This window comes from Myotis daubentonii, chromosome 3 (assembly GCF_963259705.1).
Source record: "Myotis daubentonii chromosome 3, mMyoDau2.1, whole genome shotgun sequence".
Lineage (NCBI taxonomy): Eukaryota > Metazoa > Chordata > Mammalia > Chiroptera > Vespertilionidae > Myotis > Myotis daubentonii.
This window is the reverse complement of record NC_081842.1, coordinates 28,898,386-28,923,274: the sequence shown is the minus strand read 5'-3', so window position 1 is coordinate 28,923,274 and position 24,889 is coordinate 28,898,386. Positions and strand designations below refer to the sequence as shown.

The following is a 24,889-nucleotide window of genomic DNA, read 5'->3' as shown; positions in this document are numbered from 1 at the left end:
GATGCTTCTGAATTTAAGAATTACTATTATTTAAAGTGACTGACCAAGGCCAATATATTTTATATGAACCTTGTTCTTTTCTTCAAAGATAACTCTGGATTTTTCTCACTTCAGTTTTCTATGAACCATAAATAAAAACAGGTATATGAATAATTAGCTTGAAAGAAAAAAAGAACTCCCAAACTATGGATTACATCCTAGATAGATTTTATTGTGTGATAAATTAAGTATAATGTTTCACTTTGCAACTTGCTTTTGGTAGAATTTTGTCATTTCAAATGAAAAATAATATTTAGCTGTAATTTTTGTTATTGTTAATCCTTACCCTAGGATATTTTTCCATTGATTTTTAGAAAGAGTGGAAGGGAGGGAGAGACACAAAGAGAGAGAGAAACATTAATGTGAGAGAGACGCATTGATTGGTTGCTGATTGGTTGCCCAACCAGGGCCAGGGTTTAAGCCTGAAACCCAGATACATGCCCTTCACTGGAATTGAACCCAGGACTCTTCAGTCTGCAGGCTGACGCTCTATCCACTGAGCCAAATTGGCTAGGGCTCTAGCTCTATTTGTTAATAAATTTTACTCCAAGTCCGCTTCACTTTAGCAAGGATTTCAAGGTGTTTTGACTACAAAGTATTAAATTGGTTAAACAGCAGAATGAAGTTTCTATCTAGTAATCCTTCGGCCAGTTCTTTGTTTATATGTTCAGATAAACTTGGGCCCTTGTCAGCATTTAGGAATAGCAATGCTCCTATGTGATGCACTCAGATGTGAAAAGCCCCATGTTTTGACACAGAGACCCAGATGTCTAGTAGCAAATGTGCTTTTGCCATTTGACATTTTGACAGAAGGCAGTAGACAACCTCTGGTCAGTAAATAAGAGGTTTATATCCTCTAATATAGCCCCAGGGAAATGAATGCTATCTCTGCCTTTTAATTTGATTATTTTATATATGTTATCACAAATCTTTGCTTTGACCTCCCTGTATGGTATTAGAGAAGGCAGAAAAAGTTACTGACCATTGTTTAGCAACAGTTTAGCATCTTGGGTTTTGAAGTGCCCATAGAGCTTCCTATTTTCTTAGAAAAATCATAAAGAATCATAGGTGATTCAAGAGGATCTTTTTGATTAAGCGTAATGCATATGTTTTTTACAATGGTACTATATAGAGTTTATGTAAATTTAAGGTGTTATTAAATATATTATTCAATACATTGAAAATGTTATTTAAATTGTAACTATGCTTATATATATGGTAAGCATAATTAAAAATGAAACAAATACCACATATGGTATTTTAACTAAAATAGTTCATTTATGAACAACTAAAAGTTTATTTAAGTATAAAACCTTGATTTGATGGGAGGAGAATTGACCTGGGGTGGTGAACACATCATATAATATACAGATGATGTATTATAGAATTGTATATCTGAAACCTATATAATTTTATTAACCAATGCCATCTTAATAAATTCAATTAATTTAAAAAAACACCTTTGATTTCATTTTAATGAACTTAAAAGATTAACGCTTCATCTTTTGAAGAAAGAATATAAGGAACCACATTTATTTGAGAATATAAAAAGAAAAACAACTTTCAATTAAAATTTTGTAGTAAAACCAGTGTTGGCCCAGTTGCCTATTTCTTTTAATTCCATAATACTACTTAGTTACTTGTAGCTTAGAATGTGTCCACAGCAAGGCTGAAACAAACATTAAATCAATGTGAATACCCCTATTTCTTTAAGGTTTTATTATATTTCTTTTAATAAGTTGGGACTTTTTACTTTTTAATATCATTTATTTCAATGCTATTCTTTTGCTTTTCCATGAACATGGAAGTTGCACATTTTATGATTATCAGAATACTTTTCCATATAAAAATGATATCCATCAGCATCATGCTTTCACCAAGGGAAAAACAGACCTCTTACATCTTCATCTAAGCAACCGCCCTTCTTATTGTGAAGATAACTCGAAAGGTAACGTTTTTCCTTGTTGATTACTATTATTAACAATAAATGTTGGTAATTTAATAGAACCAATTGGTAGTACAGTATACACAAGCTTTGACTATTTTGCTGTTTATTTTAACCCCAGAAATTTTAGTTCTCAGAAGAAAATTGGTTGAAAGTATATTCACATGGGAGTTTAGGACTTTTACACAGCACCAGATCTAGTCTGGAGGATATTTTTTAACTTAACTGTAGCATAGTGTTCCAGTTACCTGCATGAAAATGCTGACTATAAATGTTCATTAAGTGTTACTTTAAAGATACTTAATTTATTTAAATAGGCTTTATTTATTTTTTAAAAAATATATTTCTTTATTGATTTCAGAGAGGAAGGGAGAGGGAGAGGGGGAGGGAGAGAGGGAGGGAGGGAGAGAGAGAGAGAGAGAGAGAGAGAGAGAGAGAGGGAGGGAGAAAGAGAGAGAGAGAGAGAGAGAGAGAGAGAGAGAGAGAGAGAGAGAAACATCAATCATCACAGAAAATCATTGATTGGCTGCCTACTGCACGCCCCCTACTGGGGATCAAACCACAGCCCAGGCATGTACCCTTGGCTGGAATTGAAACTGGGACCCCTCAGCCTGCAGGCCAACACTCTATCCACTGAGCCAAACCGGCCAGGGCTAGGCTTTACTTTTTAGAGCAGTTTTAGGTTTGCAGCGAAACTGCAAAGGAAGTAGTGTCCATATACCCTCTGTCACCACAAACTCATTACTTCTCCCACTATTAACATCTCACACCAGAATAGTACGTTGTCAAGTCAACAACCATAGATGGACACATTGTTGCCACCCCAAATTCATAGTTTATGTTAGGGTTCACTCTTGGTTGTACATTCTGTGGGTTTGGACAAATGTATAATGACATGTGTCCAGTATTATATTTTATACAAAATAGTTTTACTGCTCTGAAAATCCTCTGCGCTCTGATTTCTTATATCTCCCTTCTTCCTAACCCCTGGGCACCACTAATCTTTTTACTGTCTCCATAGTTTTGCCTTTTCTAGAAAGTCATAGAGCTGGAATCATATAGTATGCAGTCTTTTCAAATTGGCTTCTTTCACTTAGTATTATGCATTTAAAGGTGCCTCTATTTTTTGTACATGGCTTGATAGCTCATTTCTTTTTAGTGCTGAAGTTCCATTGTCTGAATGTACCACAATTAATTTATACATTCACTTATTGAAAAATAGCTTGATCAGTTCCATGTTTTGGCAATTATGAGTAAAGTTGTTATATATATCTATGTGTGGGTTTTTGTTTGGACCTACATTTTCAGCTCATTTGGGTAATAATACTCAAGGGATTTGATTGTTGGATCACATGTTACGTGTATATTTTGTTTTGTAAGAAATCACCAAACTGTCTTCCAAAGTGGCTGTACCATTTTGCATTCCCACCTGCAATGAATGATGGTTCCTGTTCTCCACATCTTCATCAGCATTTGGTGTTGCCAGTGTTTCAAATTTTTGCCATTCTAATAATTGTGTAGTGGTATTTCATTATTGTTTGTATCTTCAATTTTCTAATGGCTTATGATGTTGAACATCTTTTCATCAATACTTATTTTCCATCAATATATCTTCTTTGATGAAGTGTCTGCTAAGGTGTTAGCCCATTTTTTCAGTTGGGTTTCACATTTTCTTAAGATTTCTTTTGTTATTTTGGATAACAGTACTTTACTAGAAACATATTTTACAAATATTTCTCCAAGTCTGTGGCTTGTCCTCTTACTCTCCTGGCAGTGTCTTTCATACAACAGACATTGTTAATTTTAATAAAGTCCAGCTTATCAAGTAATTCTTTCAGGGAATCTGCTTGGTATTGTATTTGAGGAAGTCATCATGATACCCAATATAACTTACATTTTCTCCAGTGTTCTAGGAGTTTTATAATTTTGCATTTTACATTTAGGTCTATCACTCATTCTGAGTAAATTTTTGTGAAGGGTGTAAGGTCTGTGTTCAGATTGACTTTTGGGGCATGCAGAGGTCTAGTTGTTCCAGCCCTGTTTGTTGAAAAGACAGTCTTTTCTCCGTTGTATTGTCTTTGCTCTTTTGTCAAATATCAGCTGACTATATTTATGTGGGTCTATTTATAGATTCTCTAGTCTGCTCCATTGATCAATTTTTTTATACTTTTGCTAATACCACATTGTCTTTATTGTATAGTTGTATCATAATTATTGAAGTTGGATAACATCAGTTTTCTGACTTTTTCTACTCCATCAATATTGTGTTGCTTATTCTGGGTCTTTTGCCTCTTAATATGCCGGGGTCCAACCCCAGCAGGTCCAGGGGTTCCCAAAGGCATAGACGGAGTCGGCGAAGAAGGAAGGACACGGAGACAGCATTCAGTTGATCAGCAGCCTAGCCAGGATCTCTAGCCAGGATCTCCAGCCAAGTTCTGGTCTGGATCTCCAGAGAGGTTCTGCTTAGGATCTCCAGCCAGGTTCGGTCACCAGGTTCTAGTCAGGTTCTCTTGACATATTTCTGTAGTCAGGTTCAGTCCAGGATCCCCTACCATGTTCTCTCGCCAGGCTCCACCTCCAGGCTCCGAGGCCAGTCCCTGTCCAGGATCCTCCGGCATGCTCTCTCCAGCAAAGTTCTTCTGTCTCTAGAGAACGTTCTGTGTAGGTTCTGTGCCTAGTCTCTGTCTCCCTTGGTCCCGTCTTCCAAGTCCTGTGCTCCAAGTTCTGTGTTCTAAATTCTGTCTTCTGAATTCTGTGTTCTAAGTTCTGAGTGTTTCTGTCTTGTTACAACTGTATTTATACCAGTTGATTCAATCCTATCAATCTCTATTACAAAGGTTAGGGCGTTTCTTATCTCCATTCCAGGGAGAAAAGATTATGTAGTTTAAGCATGATTGTTTGTAGTTAAAGGGATTAATTACCCGCCTGGCACTTAGTTGAGGGGTTTTATTCCCTCCCTAACTTCAGGGGAAAATCCCTACCTGGGGATTCAACCTTTCTCGGAGAGGTGACCTTGGTTAAAACACAGTGCCAAGAAGGTGAGCAAACATATTAAGAAACGTATGCCATATATGCCAGGTCCCTTGAAACAGCAAGGATGGACCGGCTCCCGGCAAATTCCCCCTTTTTTATTTTTTAAAAGCAAGCATTAAAAAGAAAAACCTGAAACGCTCTCTTGTATCCATTTTAAGAGTAGGATTGGCGCTTTCTGCTATTACCTGAGTCCTGATCTATCACCCCAGGGAGAGCTTGCCAATCCTGCACTTTCCCGGGGTGGAAAGGCTGCAGTGGGGTTAAGGATAAGGCTCCTTGGGCCTACCTTCTCCCATGCCTCTACATTTACCTTTCCGGCACCTTTCCTTCCTCAGAAAAGCATGGACGTATTTCTTGTATAAAACGTTCTGTCTGACTGGGAGTAACCTTAATTCCTCTGCTAGCAAGCACATATGTTAAAAGATCAATACAGAGTCTTTTTTCTTTAGACTCAGTATGGCACATCTTCTTAATCTAAAGATCAATACAGAGTCTTCTTTCTTTGGACTCAGTATGGCACATCTTCTCAATCTAAGGATCAATACAGAGTCTTCTTTCTTTGGACTCAGTATGGCACATCTTCTCAATCTAAGTTCTGTACTATCCACCTTCTTACCCTACTTATCCTCTATAGGGGGGTCTGTAGCACCCTGGTGGAGTCCTATCCGTCCCGAGTGTGGGGGTTCTCAATGGGGGGGGCTTACCTAGGGGAATCCTTTTCCAGGGGTTCCCAAAGGTGTGGACGGAGTCGGTGAAGACTATCCACCCTCTTCCTACGGTGGAGTCCTATCCGTCCCGAGTGCGGGGCGCTTACCTAGGGGAACCCTGTTCGGGCGCCAGATGCCGGGGTCCAACCCCAGCGGGTCCAGGGGTCCCCAAAGGTGTGGACGGAGTCGGCGAAGATGGAATGACACGGAGGCAGCCTTCGGGTGATCATCATAGCCAGGTTCCTCTAGCCAGGTTCAGTAGCCAGGTTCTAGTCAGGCTCTCCTGCCAATCTCCGCAGTCAGGTTCAGTCCAGGATCCCTGCCATGCTCTCTCGCCAGGCTCCACCTCCAGGCTCCGAGGCCAGTCCCTGTCCAGGATCCTCCGGCATGCTCTCGCCAGCGAAGTTCTTCTGTCTCTAGAGAACGTTCTGTGTAGGTTCTGTGCCTAGGCTCTGTCTCTCTTGGTCCTGTCTTCCAAGCCCTGTGTCCTTAGTTCTGTGTTCTGAGTTCTGAGTTCTGTCTGAAGTTCTGTGTTCTGAGTTCTGTGTGAGTTTCTGTCTTGTTACAACTGTATTTATACCAGTTGATTCAATCCTATCAATCTCTATTACAAAGGTTAGGGCGTTTCTTATCTCCATTCCAGGGAGAAAAGATTATGTAGTTTAAGCATGATTGTTCGTAGTTAAAGGGATTAATTACCCGCCTGGCACTTAGTTGGGGGGTTTTATTCCCTCCCTAACTTCAGGGGACAATCCCTACCTGGGGATTCAACCTTTCTTGGAGAGGTGACCTTGGTTAAAACACAGCGCCAAGAAGGTGAGCAAACATATTAAGAACCGTATGCTATATATGCCAGGTCCCTTGAAACAGCAAGGATGGACCAGCTCCCGGCATTAATATAAATTTTAGAATCAATTTATCTATAGCCACAAAATAATTTGCTGATATTTTGATTGAGATTTCATGGTGTCTATGGATCAAGTTGGGAAAACCTGACATCTTGATGATATTGAAGCTTCCTATCCATGAACATGGACTATATATTTATTTAGTCTTTGAGTTCTTTAATCAGATATTTCTAGTATTACTCCTATAGATCTGTGCATAGTTTGTTAGATTTATACCTAAGTATTTCATTTTTGTTTGCTAATGTAAATGCTATTATGTTAATTTCAAATTTTACTTGTTTATATTGGTATATAGAAAAGTGATTGACTTGTATGTTTAGTTTGTGTACTGCAATCTTTCAATAACTAGTTATAGGAGGGTTTTTTTAATTCTTTTGGACGTTGTATGTAGACAATCATATTATCTGTGAACAATATCAAATTCATTTCTTCTGAATCTGCATTTATTTTATTCCCTTTTCGTGTTTTACTGGGTAGCTAGGTTTTGCAGCTCAATGTTGAAAAAGTATTGGTAAGAGGGTAAAACCTGGCCTTATTTCTCATCTTATGAGTAAAGCTTTTAGTTTCTCATCATTAAGTATAATGTGAACTATAGTTTTGTGTGTGTGTGTGTGTGTGTGTGTGCGCATTTGTGGTTTTTTTCTGTAGCCTTTATCAGATTGAGAATTTCCCTTTATTCCTAGTTTGCTGAGAGTTTTTTATCATAAGTGGGTGTTGGATTTTGTCATGTTTTCTGCATCTATTGACATCATCCTTTGATTTTTCTTCTTTAACCTATTGATGTGATAAATTAAATTGATTTATGAATATTGAACCAAGGTATTTAATTTTTATGACTTAACAGGGCTTCCAATGAATAGAGTAAATTAAACCATACCTGTACATTCTGTATCACGTTTTAAACATTCATAAATGGATGTTTTGTCTCATTTTCAACAACAAAAGATCCTAATAATGAAATTTTGCCACCTTAGGTGAATATCATAGAGATTAATTGCAGACATTTCCATATAACAAATTTCATGTGTTTCTACAGGAAAAAAATCAGATAACTTCTATTTAAGTGTAGAAGGAAAATACAGCATTATTGTGGAAGTTTCATTAAATTGAATAGCCTTTATAAAGTTTTTCTTATTAAAACATTTCTATGACATACACATTATTGCATTTCTGATAGTATTTGTGCAATTTGAGGTGATAGTTGTTGGATGTGAAAGTTCTAAGTAAATACTACATGTAATAGCTGAGCTATATCAACATTGATTGCAACAAGTCCTTTGGGCTGCAAGACAGAATTTACATCACTGGAGATTATTTCAGTCATAGCCCCTACTGTTTTACACAGTATATTTATAGAGATAAGCTGTTTATATTAGAAAGCTAATAAGGGATAATCAGATGAAGCTGTATTCATTCTGGAAAATATATGTAAAATGAAAGCAATGTGGTGCAAAAATTGTTAAATGATTTTAATTCCTCAGAAAATATAGACCAATGTTCACAACCCGAGCTGCACATTATAATCACCTGGAGAACTTGTAGAGGAAAATAAACCAACAAACAAAGACAGTGCAGTGCTCCAGTCCGACTCCCAGTGTTTGATTCAGTTGGTTTGGGGTCAGGCCCCCACACTGACAATTTTAAAGAGCACCTTCAGATGAATCCATTGTGAAACCAGGTTGAAACCAATAATCTCAAAACCAAGTGATATGTTAAAAGCAGACATGATGAGGTGGTGACTCATAAAATCTTGCTCATATTGTAGCTTTCCAGAAGCAGGTGTCCCAGCTTAAACATTTTCTATGCCTCTAACTGCTGCTCATTTATCTGGCAGATTTCTTTTTGCCTTCTCCTCATCACTAGCATGCTGTGGAAAAGAGGTGAAATGTGGAAATAAGACTCCCTCTGCATTATTTCTCATAAATTGCTGTTGTAAAACTTGAGTGGGAGAGGAGGTAGGCAAGTGGGAATTGAACCAAAGGCTGAATAAAAATTTGCATCAATTTCAAGATTTCATTACAAAATAAAATCTTGCCTCACTCCATTAGTCTCTAGCTCATTAAGGTTTGAATGCCTAAGTAAATCATGATTATCATTTAGGAACAAAAACAGCATAATAGTATCTTAACACTGAGAACTCAGTAAAGAAACATTGATAAAGTAGGGTTTATTGATACAGGTTTACATCACAGAACATTTGGTTTATGAACAGATTAATCAATGTATTTGTTTATATTTATTTATTTAACTTTTATAAATGTGTGTTTTCAACAGCAGGAACTTCAAATAAAAAATTTGGCAACAATGTGGATCCTGATGTATATTCTTCTGCTGTTGAAAAATTAGGGGAAAGCAGCTTTTCTGAAAGACATTTCAAAGAGAAAAGTACAATTGATATGGAATGTAACCAAACTCTGAATAATTCCTGCATATCATTTGCAAACAAGGATTCTTTTCCAACTGTAGATTTAGAAACACCTTCCATTAAGGAGAAATTGTCTCAAGACATCAAAGAATCCTTGGAATTTAGCAACTTTCTGGAGAGGCCAAACTTGGAAGATTCAAAAACTACAGAGTCACCACTGGTAAATTTCTATTATGTTTGTTATATTAAAATTTTTATAAGAAACATCGTAAGAAAATTTTATACTCACACAATACATTCTTAAATGTTTCCTCCAGTTGAAGTTAAAATGTACTACCATATATTATCACGAGTTATATGGGAAAGAATTGAGTTATATGGGAAAGAATGTTAATGACTTACAGGACATCTCTAATATGGTAAATGCCATGATAATAAATGGCTTCTATAACAAATAAAACTTTAAGGCCTATCTCATGCACCGTATTTATAGTGCTGTTACCTTTCTAAATGAAATTTTTTGTTATGAATATTTTAGTATAATAAATCCTTTCTAGATTTTTACTGTATAGTCACTGGCTAAAATGAAATAAAGGCATATATGTAGATAAAGTCAGTTTTTGTGGCTTAATGTAAGTATAGGAGCTAAAGGTATCTGTCAGGAACATGGTTAATAAAGAAACAGGGGTGAAGTTTGTGTTTCTCCTTAGGAAAAATGGTAAAGTAGTTATTGGCAATAATTATTGCATTACCACCAAATTTTAAAACTATATTTAAATCTCTGTCCTACATACTAAAAGTGTTAGGTAATAGTGATTATTAATAATAACCTCTTGGGAAATTGAGCAAGACAAATGTTAAATTCTTTGGAAATGGGCAAGTCCAGCATTTTGACAGCCCTTTAAAGTCATTGGAAATGAATCTCTATGGTGCCTAAACTGAAGGTGGTACCAAAAATTCGGACCGGATATTGAGCTGCTGCTACTTCTGTTTGGAGATTGGATTTCTGTGCCCACTTTGTCCCTTTTTAACGTGGCAAACTGGAACCGAGACCTCTGCAAAGCCTTAGATCCCTAAAAGTCTGCGCGGTCTCTGAAGGGCTTTGCCAGGAGACCCATTCTCTCCCCTCTTCCAGTGAAGAAAACAATTGGTGATAGATTGAATTTGTGCAAACAGCACAAACCAGAACCAAACTGACCATTTTCCCCAGCCCATCAGGAAGAGGGCTGGTGACACCTGCACATGCATGTGCTGTGTTAGAGGAGAGGAATCCTGAGCAAAGAAACCCAGTGCTTTTACACTGGGCATAGGCCTGGCGGACCTTTGCCCTCGCAGGAGACATGGCCTTCTGTTAAAATAAATAAAATAGAACTATTTTTATTAACATGGATACATCTCAAAAATATGATGAAAAATGGAAATGTAAAAGGGTACATAGAGTTTGATAGCACTTTTGGAAACATTTACAATATGTAACTTTTTATGGATACACTCAAATCTAATAATATTAAAATATAATTAGAAAAGAGAATGTCAACTTCAATGAAATAATACAATTAATTTATAAAGATTAATATATATTGTGATATAGGAATTTCTTATAGGTGGAATCTAGTGAATAAAATAAACTGATGGACAAAATAGAAACAGAGGCATGAATACATGGAACAGACTGACAGCTGTCAGAGGGGAAGGGGAGAAAAGGGACTGGATGAAAGAAGGTGAAGGGGATTAGCCAAAGAACATATAGACATAACCCATAGACACAGACAACAGCCAGAGGGAAGGGGTGGGATTGGGTGGAGGTGGGCACAGAGGGTCATGTATAATAATGTCAATAATAAAATGAAATAAAATAAAATGTAATTCAGTTATATGTTCATTATATCTCCACAAAGCTGGACAAATAAAAAAGGTAAATCTGAAGCAAATCTTTAAATTACTGATATTAAATTGTGTATTCAAGTTGAATCATGTGTTTTACATATCTATATATTTAAAGCATTTAATAATTAAAATTTAAATGTTGAAAAAGCTACTAATTATATTTTGATCTCTTATGGTACTACTAGAGGCCCAGTGTATGAAAATTGAGCACTGGGGAGGGGGGCGTCCCTCAGCCCAGCCTGTATCCTCTCACAGTTCGGGAGCCCTCAGGGGATGTCCGACTGACGGCTTAGGGGAGTGGGGCTAAGCCATCAGTCAGACATCCTTAGTGCTGCCCCGGAGGTGGGAGAGTCTCACACCACCGCCACTGCACTTGCCAGCTGTGAACCCAGCTTCTGGCTGAGTGGCGCTCCCCCTGTGGAAGTGCACTGACCACCAGGGGGCAGCTCCTGTGCTGAGCGTCTGCTCCCTGGTGGTCAGTGCGTGTCATAGCAACCAGTCATTCTGCCTGTCAGTCGATTTGCATATTAGCCTTTTATTATATAGGATTGTAAAAGAAAAAAGTGTTAAATGGTTGCATCATAGAGAACAGTGCTTTATAATCTACTAAAGACTACAGGAACTGTTTTTATGCTCCTCCTGCCCTAGTAAAAGCCATTCCCTGAGCAGAAACTACTTGGACATTTGTTGTGCTCCAGTGGAAAATTCAAGCATAAGCAATAGGGGCAATTTTTAGTAGTGGCATTACTTGACTTTGAAATTGACTGTATGGCAGTTCATTTTGCACTTCAGTTTCCAGAAACTGAGTTATTTATAAAGCTGGGACCACTGATGAGATTAAGTACTAGTTGTAGAGCAGCAGCAGTGAGATAAAGTCAGGTGCCGGGAAGAACGTGGTCTAGTCAGGAGCTCTTGGTCTGGTTCTGAAACAACCAAATTAACTTTGTGAGTTTGGGAAGAACAAACATACTTTCATTGTTCTGCCGACCAAGCTTTTAAAAAACTTTCTAGATTTGTAATTGTCTAATCCAAACATGAACTCCACTACGGCTGAAGGGGTTCTGTAGACTGGTTTCACTGTCTGGGGGAACCAGTGAAGATATGAGTAGAGTGGACTTGGACTTATCTTTGAATGAGATGATTTATTGGTCACTACTTGGTTTTGTACATTTTAGCATTTGTATGATTTATGTATTTGAATCAAGTTATAATAATTCCTTTTGTGTTGGTTACCAGCTTGAACAGACCACATTAGGGCATTCATTAGATCTATTAGGGAACTTTTAAAATACTGATAGCCACTCTGATATATTGTAAGCCCATCTGGAGCTCTCACTTCAAATCTCTAATCTGTTTCCTACTAGACTCAATGTACTTTTTTTTAAAAAAGTGCATATATTTTATTGATTTTTTTTTTTACAGAGAGGAAGGGAAAGGGATAGATAGTTAGAAACATTAATGAGAGAGCAACATCGATCAGCTGCTTCCTGCACACCCCCAGCTGGGGATGTGCCCGCAACCAAGGTACATGCCCTTGACCAGAATCAAACCTGGGACCCATCAGTCTGCAGGCTGACACTCTATCCACTGAGCCAAACCTGTTAGGGCTCATGTACTCTTTAATCTCACTTGTACTCTTCCTTAGGATGAAAGCATATAAAAACTGAGTTTATAGAGTGATAGAGTAAGTCTAGGCATCAAATGAGATAGACTTATATTCAGAACCTAGGTCTGCTACTTTTGAGCTATATAAACTCAAATTACCTAGCTTGTTCCTGCCTCAGTTTCCTAATTGCTTCATGATGAATATTTTGTTAACTTGGACTTTGTCTATGACCATGGTCTGATCATATTTATTCCCTTTTACATTTCATCTTTGAAATGATATTATGTTTAGAAAAAGGCACTAGTTCAAAAAGCACAGCATATGAGAGAGATCCTGTTTTCCATATAATGGTGTGCAATGACATTGAGGGGAAAAAAATAAAGGAAAGAAAGGAGAAAGGAAAATTTTGTTTCATGAACTTCTGTACTCCTTGGTTTGATGGCAACTTTCAGATAATTACTGTAATTGTGGTTTATACATTTCTCAAAACTTATTATATATAAAATGCTATTATTTATGTCTCCTTTACTAGAAATTAAACTTGAGGAGGGCAGAATCCATCCCAAGAACATAGTAGGTACTCAATGAATGAATGTGCTGCTTTGTGTTGATGAGATAAATAACTTAATTTTGTTGAATATTTTTTCCTAGTTGTTACAAGAAATAGCCCTCAGAAATAAGCCTATTACTGAAAAATATCAAGGACTTGAACGATTCTTTGTTTCTGATAAAAACGAAAGACTCAACTCGCTGCCTTCTCATAGTTTGGAATGCAGATCTTCCGGTACTAAGGTAACAATTGCAGGTAAATTCAGACATGAGATCAGTTGGCCTATTGACCAGTCTAACAATTTTCTAACACATTTTTTAAAGCAGTCCATCCTCATCTTAGGAAATATTGGGCAATTCTGTTCAACGAATACAATCATTATATTCTTCTCTAGCTGAAATTATTAGTCCCGTGTGAGTTGCCACATATTTATATTGAAGACAGCTATCAGAATGAGAGATAACACGACTATTATGAGACTGGGGAGAGATTATTTTTAGAATTTAGAAATGTGTCCCTTAATAAACTATGAAATATAAATCTTTTGAATCAATTTATTAACTAGCAAGCATTATATGATGATTCTTAAATGTCAGCTTAAAGGAAAATCCCAAAATCTCAGGATCTGTGCGATTTCTGAGACATATCTATAATTTTCTTTTAAAACTAGATTTTGGTTTCACGTGAGTTCTTAAGATTCCTCTGTATGCAAATGTGTTTATTCACATACAAACAATTATGCTTTATGTAATATTGTTAAATAATTCTTAAAATATTTGTTTCTCTTCAAACATGTATAATATCTTTGCAATTTAGAGTTTACTTTTTTCTCTTTATTAAGCTATGTGAACCTAATGGTTTTTATTGTGTAATTATGAGATTTTGTCTTTCATAATATATACCAAACTGTTATAAATGTTCCTTCTTTAGCCAAATATTATCCAGTAAGATAATATAGTTTTATTAACCAATTTCACCCCAATAAATTCAATGCTAATAACAAAGAAAAAGAAATAAAGCAACAGCATGAATTTTTCTCCTTTTCAATGTATATAATTGTACCATTTTTCTGTTTAAGGAGACAGAGACTGGATCCCAGACCAGAGCATAAGTCCTAACAGTGCAGTTGCTTCGGGTGCTGTGCAGAGTGGCCAGAACCCATCATCAAGAAGAACACAGCAAAAGATGGGTGAGATGAACTGTACATACTAGACAGTGACATGTTGGTGATTCACGCTATTAGTTTGTTTTAGCAGTTTACTAGTCACCTGAAAATTAATTTTTGCAGTGTTATAATTTAAACTTAGTCATTTTAACTAACTGTCATATACTTTTCTCCCCAAACCAAAAAACCTAGAGTCGTCATTATTCCTGTCAAACCCATACACACACAAACAAACTGAGTTGCAACCTTAGTTATTTGCTGTAGCGATGTATTGGAGCATAATGTTCTAAAAATGTAGCTCAGGATATGGTGTATACTTTGGACAATCCTTACCTACTCAGTTTCATTATGCTCTGAGGAAAACTGTATTCATACTGGGTTTTGTGTACTTCTCCACTTGGCTTATATGATGGTCAAATATAGCCATTTACATAATGAATGGTTTAGGCTAAGATTATTGCTGAGATACCTCCATTCTAAACCTAATGTTGAGGGTGTTAACCTGGGGCTATTGATTTAGTTCACTTACTCTATTCTCTAACCTAAATAATTGCAAGATTTTCTTTTGACATGTTGAATGTGTGTTGCAATATTTTCGTAGAGAATTTTGACATTATTCCAATCAATAGTATTATTAGTTCATTGTTGTTATCCAATAATACCTGCTAAAGTAAGTTTGATTTATGCCAAATTTTATGTGAATTTGCAGTAGATAACTGATGAATTAAGGCAATTCAACACAGATGTGTTGACTATGTTAGCACTGGGCAGGACTAGGGGATAAAGGATGCATCAGTAAGGTTCCCTGAACAATTTAGGAGGGACACTTGAAAAAAGGGGCTTTTTGCCTTTGTCTGAAAGCCATCTTAAAACCAGAAATTTAATTACATATAATTTGTACAGATATGTAAGACTTTTATGTCTCCCTTGCCCTAATCCTATGATTAAAGCTCCTTGGCTAGATTAGATATTTTCCTTATGCATTTATGTTATGAAACTGTCAGACATGAGATATTTTGAGTGCAAAAATCATCCATTTATGACAAAGATTTTTTGGCTCTATTGTTAGGTACCCATACTCATATCAGAATCTAGATCATCTTCAAAAATTCTGGTTGCTTCCTTCTGAGTCAGTCAAAGGAAATGTTCTAAGTCACAGTATATTGATGAACACAAATTCACATGCAGCATGCTCTGAGAAACTTGTTCCTAAGACAAATCTTCATACATAATTACCCAAATGCCTTTAAATATCCATTTGGAATGGTCAGTTGAAATCAATAATTTACTATTAAAACATCTGTGAGAGCACCGACTTCAGGCCAAGCACTACCAGACACAGGTGATATGAAATGGCCCTCCTTACCGTGGCCCCAGAGCTGAGTCTAGCATAGTGGTTCTCAGATGTCAGTGGGAGCAGAATCATGGGGGAGACCTATTGTAATACGACTCTCCTCACCTCACTCCTAGTGATTCTGATTCATTTGGGCTAAAATAAGCTCCAGGAATTTGCATTTATTTTATCGACAACTCCAAGTTATACTAATATAGTTGTCCAAAATCATATATTGAGAAAACTGCTATATAGATATGTAAGCATCAATTACATCATCTCTATGTTTTATAAAAAGACTGTGAGTGACATCCTTTTGGGGATTAAAGTGTAATTAATAATAGTTATAATAGAGGTAGGTACCTGTGCAGTCTTTTAGGCATGGCAATGGTAAAATAATTGTTTTGACACTGAAAAGTGTAGATCTGCAAGGTATTTGAGACAAAATGACATTTCAACCAAAGATTGAAGAATTCATAAGATTCACCAGTTAGGAGCATAGAGAAATGGCTTTATGGAGACAAAAATGGCTTTATCAATGGCCTTAGGTAAAACAAAATTTTCTTGGCTATGCCATAACTTGTGGAAGTCTTACATTCTGAACTGATGCCAGTGTATAAAGTAATTCCTATTTCTGCAAGATTTTTTAGATTTGTGAATGTAAAACACGATAGTTATGAGAGATATGTGTGTGTACCAGCAAGTCCATTGATTCTACCCACCTCCTCCTAAAACCTACTCCTAGTCCTCTCCCAACCCATCTTTCTGTCTCTGTAAATGGTACCACCATCCAAACATTGCTAAGTCTGAGCCCAGAGAATCTTCTTGACTCTTACTCATCACATCCTACTTATCTGTAGATTCTGCTGTTTTCAGCTCAAATCTAACCACTTCTATCTGCTCAAGATGAACCCAAGCCAGTTGTTCATCACCTCTTTCTTGTCTCCCCAAAATTCACTTTTGCCTTTTCATAAAGCTATGATTAATTTCCATCAAATTCTACTACTTATAGTCAGTGAATGAATTATTCATATTTGTTGTCATAAAATTATTTATAATTTATAGGGAGTGGATCGTATTTCCCATAAATTTAAGTCATAGATTGTATCATGTCAATCTTTCTGCTTAAAAGCATCCCATATCCTCTTAGAGAAGATTGAAAAAAATCATATTCCTTGCAGTGCCTCACACAGCAGCACCTGTATTGGCCCTGCCCGTCTTTTCTAACTGCAGCTTCTCCCACATTGCAGCTCCACTGGCTTCCTTTCTTTTCTTAGACAAGCCACACTTTTACCTTATGTCTTCGCTTTAAACGGTGCTCTTCCCTCTGACCCAGGATGCTCTGAAGCCTTCATCTCCATCTTCATATCCTCATTCATATGATTGATTCTTTTCCATTATTCAGTCTCAGCCCAGAGGCTGCCTCCTTAGAGAGAGGCCTTCTCAGACCACCCCATCTATTTAATGCTGGTCTCTTGAGTCCCTTAATCACATTTACCTTCCTTTATCTTCCTCATAGAACCTATCACTAAATGAAATTATTTTCATTTACTTGTATATTTTCTGCTGATCCTACCCACAGTTGGGAAATAAAAAGCAAGCACCTAGCCTGTCCCGTTCATTGGTGCATCTTCAGTGATGGAACAGACCCTGGGTCATTGTAAGCACTTAGGCAGTGCTTCTGACTGAGGGAAGCTGGAGTGTAGGACTGTCTGTTAGTCTGAAGTGCAACTTGAGGGTGGGGCAATGTCTGATTCACTTATGAATAACCTGGATCCTGACACAGTGCCTAGTAGTTTTAGGATTTGACACATGATTTTGTAATTGAATTGGATAGGGCGTGAATTTATAAGTTCTCAGAGTTGGAAGGGATTTAAGACATTATTCTGTCCAACTCCTTAATTTTACTGGCAAGATATGAATTTTCATGTCTCAGGTCAGAAGCTGATTTCTAATTCTGGGAGACGAGACAGGTTCTTGCTTCCCAGTTTAGCATTTTTCCACTAAACCATGCTGCTGAATAAAATATCCATATGTGATTCAAGAACTGCTGGAAAACATATTTCTATGTTTTATGTACAAATTCTCAGTAACTTACACAGTTGAGCAAGAATATCAATAGACAATAATGTTTTGCAACCTTTGTTCAAGAATGAAATATTGGGTCTTATGACCAGAATAGAAATTGTTACTGAAACACTGTGCAAAAACCATGTTGCCCTGATGATGCTTCATCAATTCTAATTTGTAATTAGAATAGCAACCATGACTATTGTTGTTATTCAGTGAGTGATTCATATTTTCATACTCCTATCGGCATTCTTGTGCCCATTAATATAACCCAAAGGCATCCTTCAATTTTATCTTTCCAATATTTGGCGTTGTCTCATTAGTAATCATAGAACATATATTCTTCAGCTAATACCAAGGGTGATTTCATGTGTTATATTTAGAGTCTAACTGTGATCAGTGTTAATCTATAATTTCCCAAGATTACATTGCCAGTGATGGCACAAATTACTCCTAAAGTAATTTCTTATATTTATAATCTACCAACTGGACGGTGAAAAAGTATGGAATGATCCCTGCAATAGTGGCATTTTTCATTAATGCCAGCCTTAACTGTGTCTCAAATCTTAACCCTACCAATAACATTAATAAGCTTATACAATAAACATGAAAGAGAATGACATACCCACCTACATGAATAAAATAAATGACTAAAGTCAAGGACCAAATTAGAGCATCTTCTGTCTCTGCATGTTGGTTACTCTAAATTGCATTTTGAATGTATTTTCATTAAGAAAGATGGTCTGTCTCCTTGCTGTGTGCTAAGCATAAGTCTGATTCATTTCTGGTATACTTTTATTTTTTTCTCAATTGGGTTCAATTGCCCTCAAGTATTGTGGCAACCAGATGTTGTTGTAAGAGTTTGGAAAGTATTTGTACTCTCCTGAATTTTCTAAAGGACATCTACGTTATGTCAAAATGTTTTCACCTCATATCTATCTGTGTTGGCAGAAGTCCAGTTCTTGTTAATAAATCTTTTGTTTGTTTTATTTTCATAAGCATTCTAAACCCCTTTAAATTTTACTTGACTGAAACCTAGCACAATACAGATAGATGGGTGTGGTTTTCCCATAGACCTATGCCGGAAGCCAATTCCAGCATGTCATAATTCTAAGAGTTTCATTGAAAGGTTGATGGAACTGGGGGACTCAATAAGGGCTGAGTCACATATGTTGTCACCTGTTGGGAATGGCTGATGGCTTTTCCCCAAACCTGAAAAGGGATGGATTGCTTGCTGCCAGACAGCTCAGGGCATTTTAATCTACATGTTATTGCCTCCTACTTGCCAAACACCTGAGCAGCTGTAGGCTAATTTCCCCCAATCAGACAATGCCTCTGTATAGGAAACGCTGACCCTTTGATGTGTATATCTCTGCCTCGCCTCAGGACAATTTGTGTTAATAAAAAGCATGGGGTCCTGAGACAATTCCTTTTAGCTAAGCTCCTCTGACCCCCAAATGCCTTTCAAAATTATATTTCGTCTCTGCACTCTTTAAGTTATACAAAGCCCCCTTCTCCAGATTGCTTAACCCTTCTTGATGCTGGAACAAGAGCACCAATAGATCTAGAACTTTTGATTTATGTAGGTGAATTGTTGTTACATGCACTGACCTGTGCTTCTATTTTTGTTCCTATCACTGCTTCATTATGCAGGAATGAATGGCAAATTTGCTTTTATAGATGGCTATGGATAAAATATTGGTTCGTTACATATTATAGGTAAAAGGGCAAATCATTTTTAAATTCTTGCCATTAAAATAATTCTTAGGGATATCTACATTTATTTTTCTTAAAACATAGGCAAATTTTTGTCAGATATTTTTTTCTAGAATAGTCCCCAAACACAAATAGACACAAAAGGTCAGGATCTTGTTTTAATTTATTCATAATTTTATTCCAACAAAAAGTGTTTTCAAAATTGATTTCTGAAGTGTTTATTAAAATTGATGCCCTTTGGGACTTACCTTAGTCAGTTTTAATTGCTTAAATAATTACCCACTGCATTAAGATTCTTCTTAGGGTACTAGCTACATTCAGAGTAGATCTGTAAATTTTAAAAAATAACTCAATAGTCATTAAATATTTAATACATGCCAACTGTCTGTAGCCTCTCTTCTGAATTTTACATTTTCCTTTGAGTCAATAGATTGGGCATAATGCTATATGGCATATGTTCAGTCAAATCATAATTTTTATGATAGTGACAATAGCACTTCTCTAAAGATTTTAATATTTTACACAATGCCAATTTGTGTTAAGGGAATGCAAGCTTATCTTCTAATATAAATCATTTATACTTAATATAAATATATTTATCTAAATCAGAACAGTGATTCAGTATGGTTAAAACTTTACCAGTTCTATGCATTTCTAAATTTGTACCTTGAAAATTCCCTTTATTAAAGAATCTTGGAACAGTGCCAAAGTATAAATTAATTATGTTGTATTAGTATAAAATTTGAAGGGATTATTTTCTTCATACTATGAAAGAGACACACTTGTTGAAGAAACCAATGAAACCAACTTTTGAAATAAATCAAGCCCTGCCTGCCCTGGTTGAACACAGTGATAACCTGACTTAGATTTGTGCTTCGGGACTTTTCCACTGAGTGCCCCATAAGGCAGCAGAGAGTGAACTCGTGTTTAGGAAATTAGAGATGTGTTCTCACTTTCTTTAAAGTCTATACTTTTCATTTTTTAAAATAATTTATACTAATCTATTTTGTCTTCATCTTTGTTCTTTTTTAAAAATGTATCTTTATTGTTTTAAGAGAGGAAGGGAGAGGGAGAGAGAAATAGAAACATCAATGATGAGAGAGAACCATTGATCGGCTGCCTCCTGCATGTAACCCACTGGGGATCGAGCCCACAACCCAAGCATGTGCCGTGACCAGGAATTGAACCGTGAGCTCCTGGTTCATAGGTTGACACTCAACCAATGAGCCACTAGGGCCGGGCTCCATGTTTGTTCTAATATAAAAATAAATTAGATGCCACCAAGTAAAATTGGCTCACTAGGAAGTGGTACCATAATTATCCTTGGGTTGTTTTCCTCTGACAAGGCACAGTGTGGTATTGTCCTAGAATTTAAGAAACATGCACAGCGGTTGCCTAGGAGATAGATGATATAAGATTGAGTGCTGTACTAGTCTGGAATTGACTTAGTCTGCAGATTTTTTGCTTTAGTTAATATTAAAATTATCTAATCTTTTTCTGAATATAGAAAAATTATGAAAAATTTACCGAGAAGTATTTTTTATAACATGGGAAAAGTAATTTGGGATTAGCAAAGTATGGATGATAACCTAAAATTTAATTTTTCATACTCTCTCTTGCATGAACTGAACTGCTCTAAGTTTAGGGGGCTGGTATTTTGTATCTTTAAGCACTCATTCAGAGTTTAAAAAGAAGTTGATTAAAATATTTTTTTTTCATTTTAGGCAAGACATCACAGAGACCTTCAACAGCAAATTTACCACTTGCCACCTCTGTTAAAAGAAGTTCCAACTGTAATTCCTCCTTCTATCCTCCACCAAGAAGTGCCCCGGCTCAATCTTTATCTAGAGCTGCTTCTGAAATTTCAGAAATTGAGCACATTGATATTACTGACCACAATGAGCCTTTTTCAGACAACACTGCTGACCAACAAGCCTTCGACAGTCTGGAAAAGGAATTGAATGGGCTGAGAAATCTTGCAGGTAATGCTGTGTTGTTGTTGTTGTTTTCACTGTAGACAATGTTAACTCTGCCCTCTGCCTGATTCTTCATATCCTGCTCCAAGAAAACAAGCTAACAAACAAAATTTACCTCTTTTAACCATCCAAGTTCTGTGTCTATTTTCTTGAATATCACTTGAGGTCACTCTGAAAATGTTGTGTGTGGATGCCAGCCACACAAGAGATGGTCCCCCCCCTTAGGTCACATGATACCTAGTTATATTTGTCTTGCATAAGAACCTTCATGTGGACAGAAAAAATAAATTTGTTCTTCTTTCTGCAAACCCAGTGAGTGGCTAATCCAGGGGTGGGCAAACTTTTTGACTCGAGGGCCACAATGGTTCTTTAAACTGGACCAGAGGGCCGGAACAAAAGCATGGATGGAGTGTTTGTGTGAACTAATATAAATTCAAAGTAAACATCATTACATAAAAGGGTACGGTCTTTTTTTTTTTTTTTTTTTTTAGTTTTATTCATTTTAAACGGGCCGGATCCGGCCCTCGGGCCGTAGTTTGCCCAATCTCTGTAAGCTGTATGAAAGCTGCTGTCCAACATCCCTGTTGGAGAATTAAGCTGTTAGCTGTTTTAAAGCAGTATTTCTTAAGCTTCACCTTCTACAGAGCGCCTCTGGGGATCTTGTTAAAATGCAGGTTGTGTCACTGTATTATCTGGGGACGGGCCCGAGATTCTGCACGTCTAACAAGTACCCAGTTGAGACCGATGCTAGTAGTTGGCTGACCAGTTTGAAGAGAAATTATGTCTGTGCATTCTACTTCCTAAACCTCCGTGGATGGAGAATAGTAAATCATAACCACATTCTTGAATTTACAAAGGTCTGGTTCAGTAACAAAACATCAGGGGAGGAAATCTTAATATTCGTCAGAAAGTTGTTCACTCAGTTTGATGGAAGCCGCTGCAAATCTAAGAGGCAGGCCAGAAACTTCTCTGGGCCTGTGGATTCCACCCATGGCTCCCCCCTTGGTTGTTTTAGTGATATTTACCTTAGAATAATGACTTTGTTGTTTTCCTAAAAAAGGCTACATCTTGGTTTTGAAAAATTCAAGCAATACAAAGAAATACAAAAGAAAGCCTAAATCCCCACAAAATTTTACTATTCTGAAAACAACTATTATTAATATTTTATGAGCTTCATTTTAAACTTCTCTGTTTATATCATAAACATACATATAAGAACTTATAGTTAGGAGGATAGATTATAGGAAATACAGTAATAATTTTTTAAAAATAAACTTATATTCTGCATAATTGTTTTTAAAGTTATACATTTATTTACCCAATATAATAAAAATAGTTGAACTGAAACTAAAGGATATTGTACATTTCAAATAAGTTTTTTAAATCACAAAAATGTTTAATCACAAAAAGCGATTTCATGTAGCTCGACTTAACATTTTGGAATATTTCCAATTTTTATGGTCCAATCAGTAAATTTAAAAATTAAGGAAAAAGGTAAAAATAAACAGCAATTGAGACCATTTTTTCTTTATGATTTATTTTAGACAGTAATAAAGTATAAGAACTCATTTATTTCTTATTTTTAACCACATGTAATTATAGATTGCATTGAATACATCTCTGTTATAGTGATATTATAACTTTTCATTTTTTCAAGGTATCCTTTTATTTCTTCTTAATGAAAATTCTTATGGATTAAATGATCAGTACCAGCATTTTTGCTATGACTTCCCAATTTTGTGCCTTTTTTTTATCCTCATCTGAGGAAATGTTTATTGATTTTGGAGAAAGATGAAGGAAGAGAGAGAGGGAGAGGGAGAGGGAGAAGGAGAGGGGAGAGAGAGAGAGAGAGAGAGAGAGAGAGAGAGAGAGAGAGAGAAAGTGAAAAACATGATTGGCTGCCTCCTATACATGCCCAGACCAGGGACTGAACCTGCAGTTTAGGTATGTGCCCTGATCTGGAATTGAACCTGCAGCCTGTTTAAAGTATGAAATTAGTGGATCACAATTTTTCCCCTTGCACTTGGACATTTCTCTAGTCTTCTGTCTACAAATATGTGCTAGTTCATCCCTTAGCACAGTTTTCCTTTTAAATTTTGTTTGCTTGAATGTGATTGTCAAGTAGCTTTACCCCTAATTAGGGCTCATGGTAGCTCAATTTCTTGAGGTTTTTCATGCTTCAGAATGCCTGCTACCTTTATATTTGAATGGCAAATTGGCTGAGGCTAATTTCCCTGGATCACTTTTATCTTAAATCTTGTACATACTGACTCATCATTTTCTGGGCCTGAATTCCCCTCTGAAGTAGTTTGAGGTCACCTTGATTCTTTACTTCACTCTCTCTCTCTTATTTTCTCACTGGATATTTGAAAAAAAATTCATATCTTTGAAACTCAGTAACTGAACAAGGATTGTTTCAGTTTTAATAATCCAGCCTTTCTTAAAATAGAGGGTTCTCTTTCTGTCTGCAAAATAAGTTCCTCTTTATTTTCAGAGAAATTTTCTGCTATTGTATATTTAAATTGCTTTTCTGTTCCATTTGGTTTTCTCCTGCTGAGAAACCTATTTTGTTTATGTTGGATCCTCTTTGTACAATGCATTTACTTATGTTTTCTTCAACTATTTAATCCATTTTTTTAAACTTTCTTTGAATTTACTGTGATTCTCTCAAGGGTAGCTTCTATGTCAGAGTTACAGTTTTCAGGGGGCTATAGGCTATTCCTTATTGATCAACTTAATAAATTAGCTCTCTAAAGGAATTGCTTTGACTTTCTTTAGTAATTTTTTACATTGGTATAATTTCAAACTTACAGAAAACTTGCAAGAATGCAAAAATCATGCAAGGAACTTCGGTATATACTTTATCCAGTCACCACCTGTTTGTCTTTTGCCCCCATTGCACATAGGTACTCACACACACACACACACACACACACACACACACACACACCTCTTTTTCCCCCCCTAAACAATTAAAGAGGAAGTTATAAACATCATGATCCTTTTACAAAAAAAAAATTGGGGGTGCATTTCCCATGAACAAAGACATTCTCTTACACAGCCATAGTAAAATACTAAAAATTTGTAAATTTAACATTTATGTAAGAGTATCTAATACATAGTGCATATCTAATTTTTAAAAATTGTCATGATGTTCTTTATAGCTTATTTTTTCCTGGTACAAAATTTAATCCAGAAACAGATCAACATTTGATTTTTTCCTTTTTTGCTATCTACCATGTTTTATCTTTGATACTAGTTTTACTCTTTTTAAAAATATTGTTTTTGCCAAGTTGATATTGCTCAATGGTTGAATGTCAAACCATGAACCAAGGGGTCCCAGGTTAGATTCCAGGTCAGGGCACATGCCCAGGTTTTGGACTTGATTCCCAGTAGGGGACATGCAAGAGGCAGCCAATTGATGGTTCTCTCTCATGGATGTTTCCTTTCTATCTCTCTATACCTCTCCCTTTCTCTCTCTCTAAAATCAATACTAGTAAAACCATATTTTTAAAGAATTGTGTTATTATTACTTTTTGTAGCCAGAAGACTTATGGGAATTTTCTTATGGTCTTGATCTGTTTTCTAC

At 36.3% G+C, this 24,889-nt stretch overlaps 1 protein-coding gene across 2 annotated transcripts in view; it reads left to right on the top strand.

Moving 5' to 3' along the window:
* The window catches only part of ZBBX (zinc finger B-box domain containing), a 110,986-nt gene that overhangs the window by 60,652 nt on the left and 25,445 nt on the right, over positions 1-24,889 (top strand). The window contains exons 13-17 of one of the 2 annotated variants that reach the window (XM_059685970.1): positions 1,848-1,987; positions 8,907-9,217; positions 13,142-13,295; positions 14,119-14,229; positions 21,049-21,306. In XM_059685970.1, the coding sequence (XP_059541953.1) occupies positions 1,848-1,987; positions 8,907-9,217; positions 13,142-13,295; positions 14,119-14,229; positions 21,049-21,306 (974 nt within the window). The remainder of the gene's footprint in view (positions 1-1,847; positions 1,988-8,906; positions 9,218-13,141; positions 13,296-14,118; positions 14,230-21,048; positions 21,307-24,889) is intronic. The other variant, XM_059685969.1, reaches the window with a different exon arrangement.